Source organism: Chlamydotis macqueenii, chromosome 5 (genome assembly GCF_036417535.1).
Source record: "Chlamydotis macqueenii isolate bChlMac1 chromosome 5, bChlMac1.mat, whole genome shotgun sequence".
Taxonomy (NCBI): domain Eukaryota; kingdom Metazoa; phylum Chordata; class Aves; order Otidiformes; family Otididae; genus Chlamydotis; species Chlamydotis macqueenii.
The window spans coordinates 5,916,323-5,931,083 of NC_141560.1; the positions used below are offsets into that span (position 1 = coordinate 5,916,323).

At 56.0% G+C, this 14,761-nt stretch overlaps 1 protein-coding gene, 1 long non-coding RNA gene and 2 pseudogenes across 2 annotated transcripts in view; all 4 read right to left on the reverse strand.

The window, feature by feature from the left end:
* LOC147600436 (uncharacterized) overlaps positions 1 to 14,761 on the reverse strand; it is a 759,986-nt gene that overhangs the window by 649,727 nt on the left and 95,498 nt on the right. The gene's annotated exons all lie outside the window — the stretch shown is intronic.
* LOC147600460 (inositol 1,4,5-trisphosphate receptor-interacting protein-like 1) lies at positions 1,424 to 2,966 on the reverse strand (annotated as a pseudogene).
* On the reverse strand, positions 5,955 to 7,487 carry LOC147600461 (inositol 1,4,5-trisphosphate receptor-interacting protein-like 1). The gene has a single exon (XM_086748977.1). The coding sequence runs from the start codon at positions 7,467 to 7,469 to the stop codon at positions 5,955 to 5,957; it is 1,515 nt and encodes a 504-aa protein (XP_086605103.1). The 5' UTR covers positions 7,470 to 7,487.
* Positions 10,459 to 12,001, reverse strand: LOC147600462 (inositol 1,4,5-trisphosphate receptor-interacting protein-like 1; annotated as a pseudogene).

Genomic DNA, 14,761 nt, shown 5'->3' on the forward strand with positions numbered 1-14,761 from the left:
GTTCCTTGATCACTATGGCCAAGAAAGCCACCAACCATCACTTCACCCACAAGATCATTTCTACATACAATCAACAGGTTTAGGAGGGCACCTTTCCTGGTTGGCTCCCTTAGTACCCATGTCAAAAAGGTATCTTTGACGTGGGCTTCAGGAATTTGCTGGGCCTCTGCATGTCTGCTCTCTGACAGTCCCAGTGAGCAGCTGGGAAGTTGAAGTCATCCATAAAGGCGACACGGGGTGACTGATCTAGAGATTTCCCTTGATTCCTTACAGAACCATACATCTGTGCCACCATCCTGCAAGAACAGCTGCTTTAGTAGCTTTTGCCCTGATCTTTATGCGGAGGTTTTCAATCCTGTTGAGAGTGTGGTGGATGGCTGAGCCCAGAGAGTTTGGTGGACGGAGTTAAATGCAGTTGGTGGCCATCACAAGCGGTGATCAGGGCTCAGTAGACCAGGGGAGTAGTGAATGAGTGTGGCTTCTGCTGTACCTCCTCGACTGTCCTCTCTCAACCCACACGTTATCCTGCTTTTACCCTTCAGATTCTCTCCACCATCCCGCTGCGGGAAGGTGATTGAAGAGCCTTGTGAGGCCAAACTGCCTACTGGGATTAAGCCAGGAGCCCTGGGAAGGCAAAGCCCAGTGAATCAGCAAACCAGAGCCCACGGCATCAGCTCTTCTGCAAAACGCTCCCTGACTTTGCGGCAGCAGAGCGGTCTGCACCCTATGCCCACGATCCTTGGCAAAGTGAGGTGTGGACACTGACAGACGCAGCATTTGTTCAAACAAGGGATTTATTGACATCTTGGAACAGAGTAAAGCTTCCAGAGGGAATGGAGTCTCTCAAAATGGGGGGTGCCGCCTCTGTCCAGGTGGTAACAGGAGTCTCTGTCGGAAGGCTCCTTGCAGCGGCGTCTTCAGCTGCATCGTGTCCCAGTCCCCAGGATGCGTTTTTGCTGTGGAGGAAAGGTGCGGCAGCAATTCCCCCTGCCGACAGAGCAGCGTGTCCTCCACGTGCAGCGTGCTCAGTCCAGCAGCACCAGCTGCCCAGGGAGTGCCTAGGACGTGCAGATTCTCCAGCTGGACTCCAGTGAACACACTGGAGTGCCCATCAGCAGTGCCTCTCGCTCGGTGCCGCCACAGCTGGGGCTGCCAGCAAGTATTTCTGCACCCGTGTGAAATCGTCATCCTGAGAGCCCCAGCGTGAGGGGAAAGCAGGACGGAACTCATCTTTGTCACCACTGTAGTTGTCGCCAACTGCTGTGAGGGGAACAACGCTGCTCTTGGCAGAGGGCTGCCGCGCAGGGTGTTCCCTTTCCTTCCTGTGTCCCGCATTCTCCCCTCTTTTTCCCTGCTGTAAGAAGTCATTCTGAGCTCTTACCTGAAAGACCTGCAATGGATGCCCTGTGAATGAAGTCCTCTCTCAGTACGCGTAGAACAGCAGCCTTGAGAGTCGGTCTTGCAGCTCATTGAACTCCTGCAGTGCCTTGGCATGGGCATCCGGATCCTGTTGCAGGTGCTGGAAGAGGTTGAATGGCTCAGCCGATTGTAAGTCTGGGGGCAAGACGATCTCCTCAGGAACCCTCTCATTGCCTAAGAAGAAGTGGTCAAGGCTTTTCTTCTCCAGGCAGAGATGCAGGTACTGCATGATGTCCTGCAGCCGTGGCAGGAGATCCCTCCTGCGCCAGCCTGACAGGGGTATGGTGGTCAGCAGGTGCATCACAACTGTCTTCAAGGTAGCGGTGGAAAAGCCTATGCCCACCAGGATGCGGGCGCAGAGCTGCAGGCAGTTGAGGTGGAAGCTGTCACGTGGGGCCTGCCTGGCCACATGCCTGAAGAACTTCGCCTCTGCCACAGCATAGCTCTCCGGCCACGTCGTGCTTGAGGTGAAGAGGCTCTCTGCACTCCCGCTGCTCAGGAAGATGTCCGAATTGCCGTGCTGCACCCCAAACATCAGCTCAACAAGGAGGGTTCTCCCAGAGGCATTTGTCAGCTGCAGAATGCAGGAGCGGCTGGAGGGCAGCACCTGCACTGTGTAGTGATGTGACTGAGGCATCATCACCCAGGCTGAGCTGACGAATTTCTGGAACCAGCAGGCAGTTTTCCACGCATCTAGGTAGGAGTCGGTGCAGAGGGTGCCTAGGAGGCTAGGATCCTGATTCCTCCTCAGCTCTGGCTCGGGGTTGTGGAGGAAACACAGCATCTTTCCTGCCAGTCGCTCCCTCGTACAGGTGCACTCCACCTCCATGCGGATGTAGAAGTTCCTGACGGGCATCTTCTCTGCAGTGCTCGGCTCCAGGTGGAAGCCATGCCCATAGCGGGGCTTCAGGGGCACGAGGAAGCGGAAGGTGAGGTCTTTCCCACAGGGACTCCAGCCTTCAAAGGCGCTGCCCACCTCGATGGCTGGTTGCAGCACTGGGAGAAAACTATTTGAGAAGAGCTCTCTGAAGACAAGGATGAAGTTGCACACCAGGTCATTCATCCCCAGGCAGTCTGTGACCAGGTTCTGCATCGGCCACATACAGCTCAAACAGCTCGTCAAGAAACCTTCCCACATCATTTGCATTGTCATGGCCGTCTTCTTCCTCTCCCTGGTCCACCTGCTCCCTGTCGCTGCTGGAGCTCTCATCGTCACTGCTGCTGTCTGCATCAGGGAGCGTTTTCTTGAGGCACCAGCACCAGCAGAGCCCAAAAATCACGATCACGATGGCAGCAATAGCCCAGAAGAACCACTGCTGCAAGGCACCAAAGAGCATGTGATCTTGTTCCTGGGTCCCCTGCTCCTTCATCACCTGCTCCTGCATCCTCTGATCCAGTTCGAGCAGCAGCCGAGACATCTCCCGGCTCAGCTGCTCTGCACGCTGCTGCATGCGCTCACGCGTGGCCTCATCCAGCTCATCACCGACCATCTGCAGGTGCTGGATGATGTTGGTCACAAGGACAACGAAGAATCTTGTGGCAACCATGTCCTCCAGGAGGAGGGAGAGAAGGGGTTCAGTGGGGCTGGGAGAGATGGAGCTGGTGGCAGGGGGAGCAGGGAGGGGAGGCAGAGGGACCGGGGTGCAGGTAGGAGACGGGGCGAGGGAGCTGGGAGGCAGCAAGGCCTGCGCCCAGCCTCGGCAGCGGCAGCACCGTGCCCTCCCAAGTTGCTCCCTCCAGCAACTGGGCCCTCGATACAGGACGATAACCCAGACCCTCGTTCCACATGTTTCTGCCCCGGCCCTCGTCCTGCCCAGCCTCCCACCGCGTGCACACTCACCGCTGGACCAGGCCGTACTGGGGCAGCGCTGCCTGCCGCAGCCCCTGGTAACCGTCCCCATTGTGACCCGTCCCCTCTGCTGTCACAGGGGCCCGAGCGCATCACAGCCACGCCTGCTGCCCCACCCCGCCCTTCGGTCCCACCTCAGCTCAGCGCCCCGCAGCTGCCCTGGTGCAGCGGTTAAGGCTGCGCAAGAGTTAATTTGCTTCAGAGGAGCTTGCGTGGACTTCAGTTTGGCTTCAGTATCATCTGCCTGCCAGAGGTCGTCTCTCCTCACTCCACACCGGGCAAGCTCAAAGTGGAATCACAGAGTCATTCAGCTTGCAGAAGACCCATCAGTTCACTGAGTCCGAAAGCAAACCTTCCTCTGCCAACTCCACCACTAAACCCTGTCCCTGAGCTCCACGTCTACTCGTCTTTTAAATGCCTTCAGGCACGCTGCCTCAACCACTTCCCTGTGTGGCCTGTTCCAATGCTTCAGAACCCCTTCAGTGAATAAATTTTTCCTAATATCCAATCTAAACCCTCCCTGGAGCTACTTGAGGCCAATCCCTCTCGTCCTATCACTTGTTACCTGGGAGAAGACACTGACACCCATCTTGCCACAACTTCCTTTCAGGTAGCTGTAGAGAGTGGTAAGGTCTCCCCTGAGCCTCCTTTTCTCCAGGCTAAACAACCTCAGTTCCCTCAGACCCTCCTCATAAGATTTATTCTCTAGACCATTCATCAGCTTTGCTGCTCTTCTTTGGACTTGCTCCAGCACCTCATCGTCTTCCTTGGAGTGAGAGACCCAAAACCAAACAGGCGAGTTGGGCTGTGGCCTCACCAGGGCCAAGTACAAGGGGACAGCCACTTCCCGCAACACCCCCAGCTCTTTCTCTGCTTAGTCCATCCCTTCTTTCAGCCAGCTAGCTATGCTCTGCACAATGCACGCCAGGAGATGGACGGACATTTTAGCTGCCAGGGCACATGCCTCCTATGGAGCGTACCAACAATCCCATCCCCAGATACCTTCCCAAAGACCTTACACTCTGGTTTGCCACCTAAGCTCCCAAAGTAGATTCCTGGTCAGCCAAGCCAGCCTTCTACCCCTCTTGCTTGACTTGTGACACATTGGAATTGCCGCTCCTGTGCTCTTACAAAATGACTCTGACAAAGGGGCCAGCACTTATGGACACCAATACCCTTGAAAGCAGATTCCCAGGGGACCTTTCTAACGAGTTCCTTGAGCAGCCTCAAGTCTGTTCTCCCGGAACCGTTCTCCCACTCAACCGTTCCTTGATCACTATGGCCAAGAAAGCCACCAACCATCACTTCACCCACAAGATCATTTCTACATACAATCAACAGGTTTAGGAGGGCACCTTTCCTGGTTGGCTCCCTTAGTACCCATGTCAAAAAGGTATCTTTGACGTGGGCTTCAGGAATTTGCTGGGCCTCTGCATGTCTGCTCTCTGACAGTCCCAGTGAGCAGCTGGGAAGTTGAAGTCATCCATAAAGGCGACACGGGGTGACTGATCTAGAGATTTCCCTTGATTCCTTACAGAACCATACATCTGTGCCACCATCCTGCAAGAACAGCTGCTTTAGTAGCTTTTGCCCTGATCTTTATGCGGAGGTTTTCAATCCTGTTGAGAGTGTGGTGGATGGCTGAGCCCAGAGAGTTTGGTGGACGGAGTTAAATGCAGTTGGTGGCCATCACAAGCGGTGATCAGGGCTCAGTAGACCAGGGGAGTAGTGAATGAGTGTGGCTTCTGCTTTACCTCCTCGACTGTCCTCTCTCAACCCACACGTTATCCTGCTTTTACCCTTCAGATTCTCTCCACCATCCCGCTGCGGGAAGGTGATTGAAGAGCCTTGTGAGGCCAAACTGCCTACTGGGATTAAGCCAGGAGCCCTGGGAAGGCAAAGCCCAGTGAATCAGCAAACCAGAGCCCACGGCATCAGCTCTTCTGCAAAACGCTCCCTGACTTTGCGGCAGCAGAGCGGTCTGCACCCTATGCCCACGATCCTTGGCAAAGTGAGGTGTGGACACTGACAGACGCAGCATTTGTTCAAACAAGGGATTTATTGACATCTTGGAACAGAGTAAAGCTTCCAGAGGGAATGGAGTCTCTCAAAATGGGGGGTGCTGCCTCTGTCCAGGTGGTAACAGGAGTCTCTGTCGGAAGGCTCCTTGCAGCGGCGTCTTCAGCTGCATCGTGTCCCAGTCCCCAGGATGCGTTTTTACTGTGGAGGAAAGGTGCGGTAGCAATTCCCCTGCCGACAGAGCAGCGTGTCCTCCACGTGCAGCGTGCTCAGTCCAGCAGCACCAGCTGCCCAGGGAGTGCCTAGGACGGGCAGATTCTCCAGCTGGACTCCAGTGAACACACTGGAGTGCCCATCAGCAGTGCCTCTCGCTCGGTGCCGCCACAGCTGGGGCTGCCAGCAAGTATTTCTGCGCCCATGTGAAATCGTCATCCTGAGAGCCCCAGCGTGAGGGGAAAGCAGGACGGAACTCATCTTTGTCACCACTGTAGTTGTCGCCAACTGCTGTGAGGGGAACAACGCTGCTCTTGGCAGAGGGCTGCCGCGCAGGGTGTTCCCTTTCCTTCCTGTGTCCCGCATTCTCCCCTCTTTTTCCCTGCTGTAAGAAGTCATTCTGAGCTCTTACCTGAAAGACCTGCAATGGATGCCCTGTGAATGAAGTCCTCTCTCAGTACGCGTAGAACAGCAGCCTTGAGAGTCGGTCTTGCAGCTCATTGAACTCCTGCAGTGCCTTGGCATGGACATCCGGATCCTGTGCCAGGTGCTGGAAGAGGTTGAGTGGCTTGGCTGATTGGGAGGATGGGGGCAAGACAATCTCCTCAGGCACCATCTCATTGCCCAAGAAGAAGTGGTCAAGGCGTTTCTTCTCCAGGCAGAAGTGCAGGTACCGCATGATATCCTGCAGCCGTGGCAGGAGATCCCTCCTGCGCCAGCCTGACAGGGGTAGGATGGTCAGCACATGCATCACAACTGTCTTCAAGGTAGAGGTGGAAAAGTCTGTGCCCCCCAGGATGCTGGTGCAGAGCTGCAGGCAGTTGAGGTGGAAGCTGTCACGTGGGGCCTGCCTGGCCACATGCCTGAAGAACTTCGCCTCTGCCACAGCATAGCTCTCCGGCCACGTCGTGCTTGAGGTGAAGAGGCTCTCTGCACTCCCGCTGCTCAGGAAGATGTCCGAATTGCCGTGCTGCACCCCAAACATCAGCTCAACAAGGAGGGTTCTCCCAGAGGCATTTGTCAGCTGCAGAATGCAGGAGCGGCTGGAGGGCAGCACCTGCATTGTGTAGTGATGTGACTGAGGCATCATCACCCAGGCTGAGCCGATGAATTTTTGGAACCAGCGGGCAGTTTTCCACGCATCTAGGTAGGAGTCGGTGCAGAGGGTGCGTAGGAGGCTAGGATCCTGATTCCTCCTCAGCTCCTCCTCGGGGTGGTGGAGGAAGCACAGCAAGTTCTCCACCAGCTGCTGCCCCGCACAGGTGCACTGCAGCTCCACACGGATGCAAGAGTCCTTCAGCGGCATCTCCCTCATGGTGCCCAGCTCCAGGTGGAAGACATGCCCACGCGGGGGCTGCAGGGGCACCAGCAGAGAGTAGACAGTATCATCCTCACCAAAACTCCAGCCTTCAAAGGCCCTGCCCACCCCGATGGCTGGTTGCAGCACTGGGAAGAAACGATTTGAGAAGTGCTCTTGGAAGACGCGGAGGAGGTCACCCACCAACTCTTCTACCACCCGATTCCGGTAGGCCAGATTTGGCACTGACCACTGGGTGGGCTTTGCAAAAATCCTGGGAATGTCACTCCCATCATCCAGATCTTCTCCATCACTTTCTTCCTCCTCCTGCTCTGTATTGCAGCTGGAACTCTCCTCTTTGCCGCTGTTGTCCATCTCCCGACTCCTCTTGCGGATCCACCAGCAGAGCGCAAAGAGCAGGACCAGGACTCCAGCAGTGGCCCACAAGTGCCACTGCTGCAAGGCAGCAAAGCCCAGGGATACCCGGGCCAAGCGATCTTGCTCCTGCATCCTCTGCTCCACTTCCTGCGGCAGCCGAGCCACCTCCTGGCTCAGCTGCTCCCCACGCTGCTGCATGCGCTCCCGCGTGGCCTCATCCAGCTCATCACCGACCATCTGCAGGTGCTGGATGATGCCGGTCACAAGCACAATGAGGAATTTTGTGGCAGCCATGTCCTGCAGGAGGAGGGAGAGAAGGGGTTCAGTGGGGCTTGGAGGGAGGGAGCCGGTGGTGGAGGGAGCAGGGAGGGGAGGCAGAGGGACCTGGGTGCAGGTAGGAGAGGGGGCGAGGGAGCTGGGAGGCAGCAAGGCCTGCGCCCAGCCTCGGCAGCGGCAGCACCGTGCCCTCCCAAGGCGCTCCCACCAGCCACTGGGCCCTCGATACAGGACGATAACCCAGACCCTCGTTCCACATGTTTCTGCCCCGGCCCTCGTCCTGCCCATCCTCCCACCGCGTGCACACTCACCGCTGGACCAGGCCGTACTGGGGCAGCGCTGCCTGCCGCAGCCCCTGGTAACCGTCCCCATTGTGACCCGTCCCCTCTGCTGTCACAGGGGCCCGAGCGCATCACAGCCACGCCTGCTGCCCCACCCCGCCCTTCGGTCCCACCTCAGCTCAGCGCCCCGCAGCTGCCCTGGTGCAGCGGTTAAGGCTGCGCAAGAGTTAATTTGCTTCAGAGGAGCTTGCGTGGACTTCAGTTTGGCTTCAGTATCATCTGCCTGCCAGAGGTCGTCTCCCCTCACTCCACACCGGGCAAGCTCAAAGTGGAATCACAGAGTCATTCAGCTTGCAGAAGACCCATCAGTTCACTGAGTCCAAAAGCAAACCTTCCTCTGCCAACTCCACCACTAAACCCTGTCCCTGAGCTCCACGTCTACTCGTCTTTTAAATGCCTTCAGGCACGCTGCCTCAACCACTTCCCTGTGTGGCCTGTTCCAATGCTTCAGAACCCCTTCAGTGAATAAATTTTTCCTAATATCCAATCTAAACCCTCCCTGGAGCTACTTGAGGCCAATCCCTCTCGTCCTATCACTTGTTACCTGGGAGAAGACACTGACACCCATCTTGCCACAACTTCCTTTCAGGTAGCTGTAGAGAGTGGTAAGGTCTCCCCTGAGCCTCCTTTTCTCCAGGCTAAACAACCTCAGTTCCCTCAGACCCTCCTCATAAGATTTATTCTCTAGACCGTTCATCAGCTTTGCTGCTCTTCTTTGGACTTGCTCCAGCACCTCATCGTCTTCCTTGGAGTGAGAGACCCAAAACCAAACAGGCGAGTTGGGCTGTGGCCTCACCAGGGCCAAGTACAAGGGGACAGCCATTTCCCGCAACACCCCCAGCTCTTTCTCTGCTTAGTCCATCCCTTCTTTCAGCCAGCTAGCTATGCTCTGCACAATGCACGCCAGGAGATGGACGGACATTTTAGCTGCCAGGGCACATGCCTCCTATGGAGTGTACCAACAATCCCATCCCCAGATACCTTCCCAAAGACCTTACACTCTGGTTTGCCACCTAAGCTCCCAAAGTAGATTCCTGGTCAGCCAAGCCAGCCTTCTACCCCTCTTGCTTGACTTGTGACACATTGGAATTGCCGCTCCTGTGCTCTTACAAAATGACTCTGACAAAGGGGCCAGCACTTATGGACACCAATACCCTTGAAAGCAGATTCCCAGGGGACCTTTCTAACGAGTTCCTTGAGCAGCCTCAAGTCTGTTCTCCCGGAACCGTTCTCCCACTCAACCGTTCCTTGATCACTATGGCCAAGAAAGCCACCAACCATCACTTCACCCACAAGATCATTTCTACATACAATCAACAGGTTTAGGAGGGCACCTTTCCTGGTTGGCTCCCTTAGTACCCATGTCAAAAAGGTATCTTTGACGTGGGCTTCAGGAATTTGCTGGGCCTCTGCATGTCTGCTCTCTGACAGTCCCAGTGAGCAGCTGGGAAGTTGAAGTCATCCATAAAGGCGACACGGGGTGACTGATCTAGAGATTTCCCTTGATTCCTTACAGAACCATACATCTGTGCCACCATCCTGCAAGAACAGCTGCTTTAGTAGCTTTTGCCCTGATCTTTATGCGGAGGTTTTCAATCCTGTTGAGAGTGTGGTGGATGGCTGAGCCCAGAGAGTTTGGTGGACGGAGTTAAATGCAGTTGGTGGCCATCACAAGCGGTGATCAGGGCTCAGTAGACCAGGGGAGTAGTGAATGAGTGTGGCTTCTGCTGTACCTCCTCGACTGTCCTCTCTCAACCCACACGTTATCCTGCTTTTACCCTTCAGATTCTCTCCACCATCCCGCTGCGGGAAGGTGATTGAAGAGCCTTGTGAGGCCAAACTGCCTACTGGGATTAAGCCAGGAGCCCTGGGAAGGCAAAGCCCAGTGAATCAGCAAACCAGAGCCCACGGCATCAGCTCTTCTGCAAAACGCTCCCTGACTTTGCGGCAGCAGAGCGGTCTGCACCCTATGCCCACGATCCTTGGCAAAGTGAGGTGTGGACACTGACAGACGCAGCATTTGTTCAAACAAGGGATTTATTGACATCTTGGAACAGAGTAAAGCTTCCAGAGGGAATGGAGTCTCTCAAAATGGGGGGTGCCGCCTCTGTCCAGGTGGTAACAGGAGTCTCTGTCGGAAGGCTCCTTGCAGCGGCGTCTTCAGCTGCATCGTGTCCCAGTCCCCAGGATGCGTTTTTGCTGTGGAGGAAAGGTGCGGCAGCAATTCCCCCTGCCGACAGAGCAGCGTGTCCTCCACGTGCAGCGTGCTCAGTCCAGCAGCACCAGCTGCCCAGGGAGTGCCTAGGACGTGCAGATTCTCCAGCTGGACTCCAGTGAACACACTGGAGTGCCCATCAGCAGTGCCTCTCGCTCGGTGCCGCCACAGCTGGGGCTGCCAGCAAGTATTTCTGCACCCGTGTGAAATCGTCATCCTGAGAGCCCCAGCGTGAGGGGAAAGCAGGACGGAACTCATCTTTGTCACCACTGTAGTTGTCGCCAACTGCTGTGAGGGGAACAACGCTGCTCTTGGCAGAGGGCTGCCGCGCAGGGTGTTCCCTTTCCTTCCTGTGTCCCGCATTCTCCCCTCTTTTTCCCTGCTGTAAGAAGTCATTCTGAGCTCTTACCTGAAAGACCTGCAATGGATGCCCTGTGAATGAAGTCCTCTCTCAGTACGCGTAGAACAGCAGCCTTGAGAGTCGGTCTTGCAGCTCATTGAACTCCTGCAGTGCCTTGGCATGGGCATCCGGATCCTGTTGCAGGTGCTGGAAGAGGTTGAATGGCTCAGCCGATTGTAAGTCTGGGGGCAAGACGATCTCCTCAGGAACCCTCTCATTGCCTAAGAAGAAGTGGTCAAGGCTTTTCTTCTCCAGGCAGAGATGCAGGTACTGCATGATGTCCTGCAGCCGTGGCAGGAGATCCCTCCTGCGCCAGCCTGACAGGGGTATGGTGGTCAGCAGGTGCATCACAACTGTCTTCAAGGTAGCGGTGGAAAAGCCTATGCCCACCAGGATGCGGGCGCAGAGCTGCAGGCAGTTGAGGTGGAAGCTGTCACGTGGGGCCTGCCTGGCCACATGCCTGAAGAACTTCGCCTCTGCCACAGCATAGCTCTCCGGCCACGTCGTGCTTGAGGTGAAGAGGCTCTCTGCACTCCCGCTGCTCAGGAAGATGTCCGAATTGCCGTGCTGCACCCCAAACATCAGCTCAACAAGGAGGGTTCTCCCAGAGGCATTTGTCAGCTGCAGAATGCAGGAGCGGCTGGAGGGCAGCACCTGCACTGTGTAGTGATGTGACTGAGGCATCATCACCCAGGCTGAGCTGACGAATTTCTGGAACCAGCAGGCAGTTTTCCACGCATCTAGGTAGGAGTCGGTGCAGAGGGTGCCTAGGAGGCTAGGATCCTGATTCCTCCTCAGCTCTGGCTCGGGGTTGTGGAGGAAACACAGCATCTTTCCTGCCAGTCGCTCCCTCGTACAGGTGCACTCCACCTCCATGCGGATGTAGAAGTTCCTGACGGGCATCTTCTCTGCAGTGCTCGGCTCCAGGTGGAAGCCATGCCCATAGCGGGGCTTCAGGGGCACGAGGAAGCGGAAGGTGAGGTCTTTCCCACAGGGACTCCAGCCTTCAAAGGCGCTGCCCACCTCGATGGCTGGTTGCAGCACTGGGAGAAAACTATTTGAGAAGAGCTCTCTGAAGACAAGGATGAAGTTGCACACCAGGTCATTCATCCCCAGGCAGTCTGTGATCAGGTTCTGCATCGGCCACATACAGCTCAAACAGCTCGTCAAGAAACCTTCCCACATCATTTGCATTGTCATGGCCGTCTTCTTCCTCTCCCTGGTCCACCTGCTCCCTGTCGCTGCTGGAGCTCTCATCGTCACTGCTGCTGTCTGCATCAGGGAGCGTTTTCTTGAGGCACCAGCACCAGCAGAGCCCAAAAATCACGATCACGATGGCAGCAATAGCCCAGAAGAACCACTGCTGCAAGGCACCAAAGAGCATGTGATCTTGTTCCTGGGTCCCCTGCTCCTTCATCATCTGCTCCTGCATCCTCTGATCCAGTTCGAGCAGCAGCCGAGACATCTCCCGGCTCAGCTGCTCTGCACGCTGCTGCATGCGCTCACGCGTGGCCTCATCCAGCTCATCACCGACCATCTGCAGGTGCTGGATGATGTTGGTCACAAGGACAACGAAGAATCTTGTGGCAACCATGTCCTCCAGGAGGAGGGAGAGAAGGGGTTCAGTGGGGCTGGGAGAGATGGAGCTGGTGGCAGGGGGAGCAGGGAGGGGAGGCAGAGGGACCGGGGTGCAGGTAGGAGACGGGGCGAGGGAGCTGGGAGGCAGCAAGGCCTGCGCCCAGCCTCGGCAGCGGCAGCACCGTGCCCTCCCAAGTTGCTCCCTCCAGCAACTGGGCCCTCGATACAGGACGATAACCCAGACCCTCGTTCCACATGTTTCTGCCCCGGCCCTCGTCCTGCCCAGCCTCCCACCGCGTGCACACTCACCGCTGGACCAGGCTGTACTGGGGCAGCGCTGCCTGCCGCAGCCCCTGGTAACCGTCCCCATTGTGACCCGTCCCCTCTGCTGTCACAGGGGCCCGAGCGCATCACAGCCACGCCTGCTGCCCCACCCCGCCCTTCGGTCCCACCTCAGCTCAGCGCCCCGCAGCTGCCCTGGTGCAGCGGTTAAGGCTGCGCAAGAGTTAATTTGCTTCAGAGGAGCTTGCGTGGACTTCAGTTTGGCTTCAGTATCATCTGCCTGCCAGAGGTCGTCTCTCCTCACTCCACACCGGGCAAGCTCAAAGTGGAATCACAGAGTCATTCAGCTTGCAGAAGACCCATCAGTTCACTGAGTCCGAAAGCAAACCTTCCTCTGCCAACTCCACCACTAAACCCTGTCCCTGAGCTCCACGTCTACTCGTCTTTTAAATGCCTTCAGGCACGCTGCCTCAACCACTTCCCTGTGTGGCCTGTTCCAATGCTTCAGAACCCCTTCAGTGAATAAATTTTTCCTAATATCCAATCTAAACCCTCCCTGGAGCTACTTGAGGCCAATCCCTCTCGTCCTATCACTTGTTACCTGGGAGAAGACACTGACACCCATCTTGCCACAACTTCCTTTCAGGTAGCTGTAGAGAGTGGTAAGGTCTCCCCTGAGCCTCCTTTTCTCCAGGCTAAACAACCTCAGTTCCCTCAGACCCTCCTCATAAGATTTATTCTCTAGACCATTCATCAGCTTTGCTGCTCTTCTTTGGACTTGCTCCAGCACCTCATCGTCTTCCTTGGAGTGAGAGACCCAAAACCAAACAGGCGAGTTGGGCTGTGGCCTCACCAGGGCCAAGTACAAGGGGACAGCCACTTCCCGCAACACCCCCAGCTCTTTCTCTGCTTAGTCCATCCCTTCTTTCAGCCAGCTAGCTATGCTCTGCACAATGCACGCCAGGAGATGGACGGACATTTTAGCTGCCAGGGCACATGCCTCCTATGGAGCGTACCAACAATCCCATCCCCAGATACCTTCCCAAAGACCTTACACTCTGGTTTGCCACCTAAGCTCCCAAAGTAGATTCCTGGTCAGCCAAGCCAGCCTTCTACCCCTCTTGCTTGACTTGTGACACATTGGAATTGCCGCTCCTGTGCTCTTACAAAATGACTCTGACAAAGGGGCCAGCACTTATGGACACCAATACCCTTGAAAGCAGATTCCCAGGGGACCTTTCTAACGAGTTCCTTGAGCAGCCTCAAGTCTGTTCTCCCGGAACCGTTCTCCCACTCAACCGTTCCTTGATCACTATGGCCAAGAAAGCCACCAACCATCACTTCACCCACAAGATCATTTCTACATACAATCAACAGGTTTAGGAGGGCACCTTTCCTGGTTGGCTCCCTTAGTACCCATGTCAAAAAGGTATCTTTGACGTGGGCTTCAGGAATTTGCTGGGCCTCTGCATGTCTGCTCTCTGACAGTCCCAGTGAGCAGCTGGGAAGTTGAAGTCATCCATAAAGGCGACACGGGGTGACTGATCTAGAGATTTCCCTTGATTCCTTACAGAACCATACATCTGTGCCACCATCCTGCAAGAACAGCTGCTTTAGTAGCTTTTGCCCTGATCTTTATGCGGAGGTTTTCAATCCTGTTGAGAGTGTGGTGGATGGCTGAGCCCAGAGAGTTTGGTGGACGGAGTTAAATGCAGTTGGTGGCCATCACAAGCGGTGATCAGGGCTCAGTAGACCAGGGGAGTAGTGAATGAGTGTGGCTTCTGCTTTACCTCCTCGACTGTCCTCTCTCAACCCACACGTTATCCTGCTTTTACCCTTCAGATTCTCTCCACCATCCCGCTGCGGGAAGGTGATTGAAGAGCCTTGTGAGGCCAAACTGCCTACTGGGATTAAGCCAGGAGCCCTGGGAAGGCAAAGCCCAGTGAATCAGCAAACCAGAGCCCACGGCATCAGCTCTTCTGCAAAACGCTCCCTGACTTTGCGGCAGCAGAGCGGTCTGCACCCTATGCCCACGATCCTTGGCAAAGTGAGGTGTGGACACTGACAGACGCAGCATTTGTTCAAACAAGGGATTTATTGACATCTTGGAACAGAGTAAAGCTTCCAGAGGGAATGGAGTCTCTCAAAATGGGGGGTGCTGCCTCTGTCCAGGTGGTAACAGGAGTCTCTGTCGGAAGGCTCCTTGCAGCGGCGTCTTCAGCTGCATCGTGTCCCAGTCCCCAGGATGCGTTTTTACTGTGGAGGAAAGGTGCGGTAGCAATTCCCCTGCCGACAGAGCAGCGTGTCCTCCACGTGCAGCGTGCTCAGTCCAGCAGCACCAGCTGCCCAGGGAGTGCCTAGGACGGGCAGATTCTCCAGCTGGACTCCAGTGAACACACTGGAGTGCCCATCAGCAGTGCCTCTCGCTCGGTGCCGCCACAGCTGGGGCTGCCAGCAAGTATTTCTGCGCCCATGTGAAATCGTCATCCTGAGA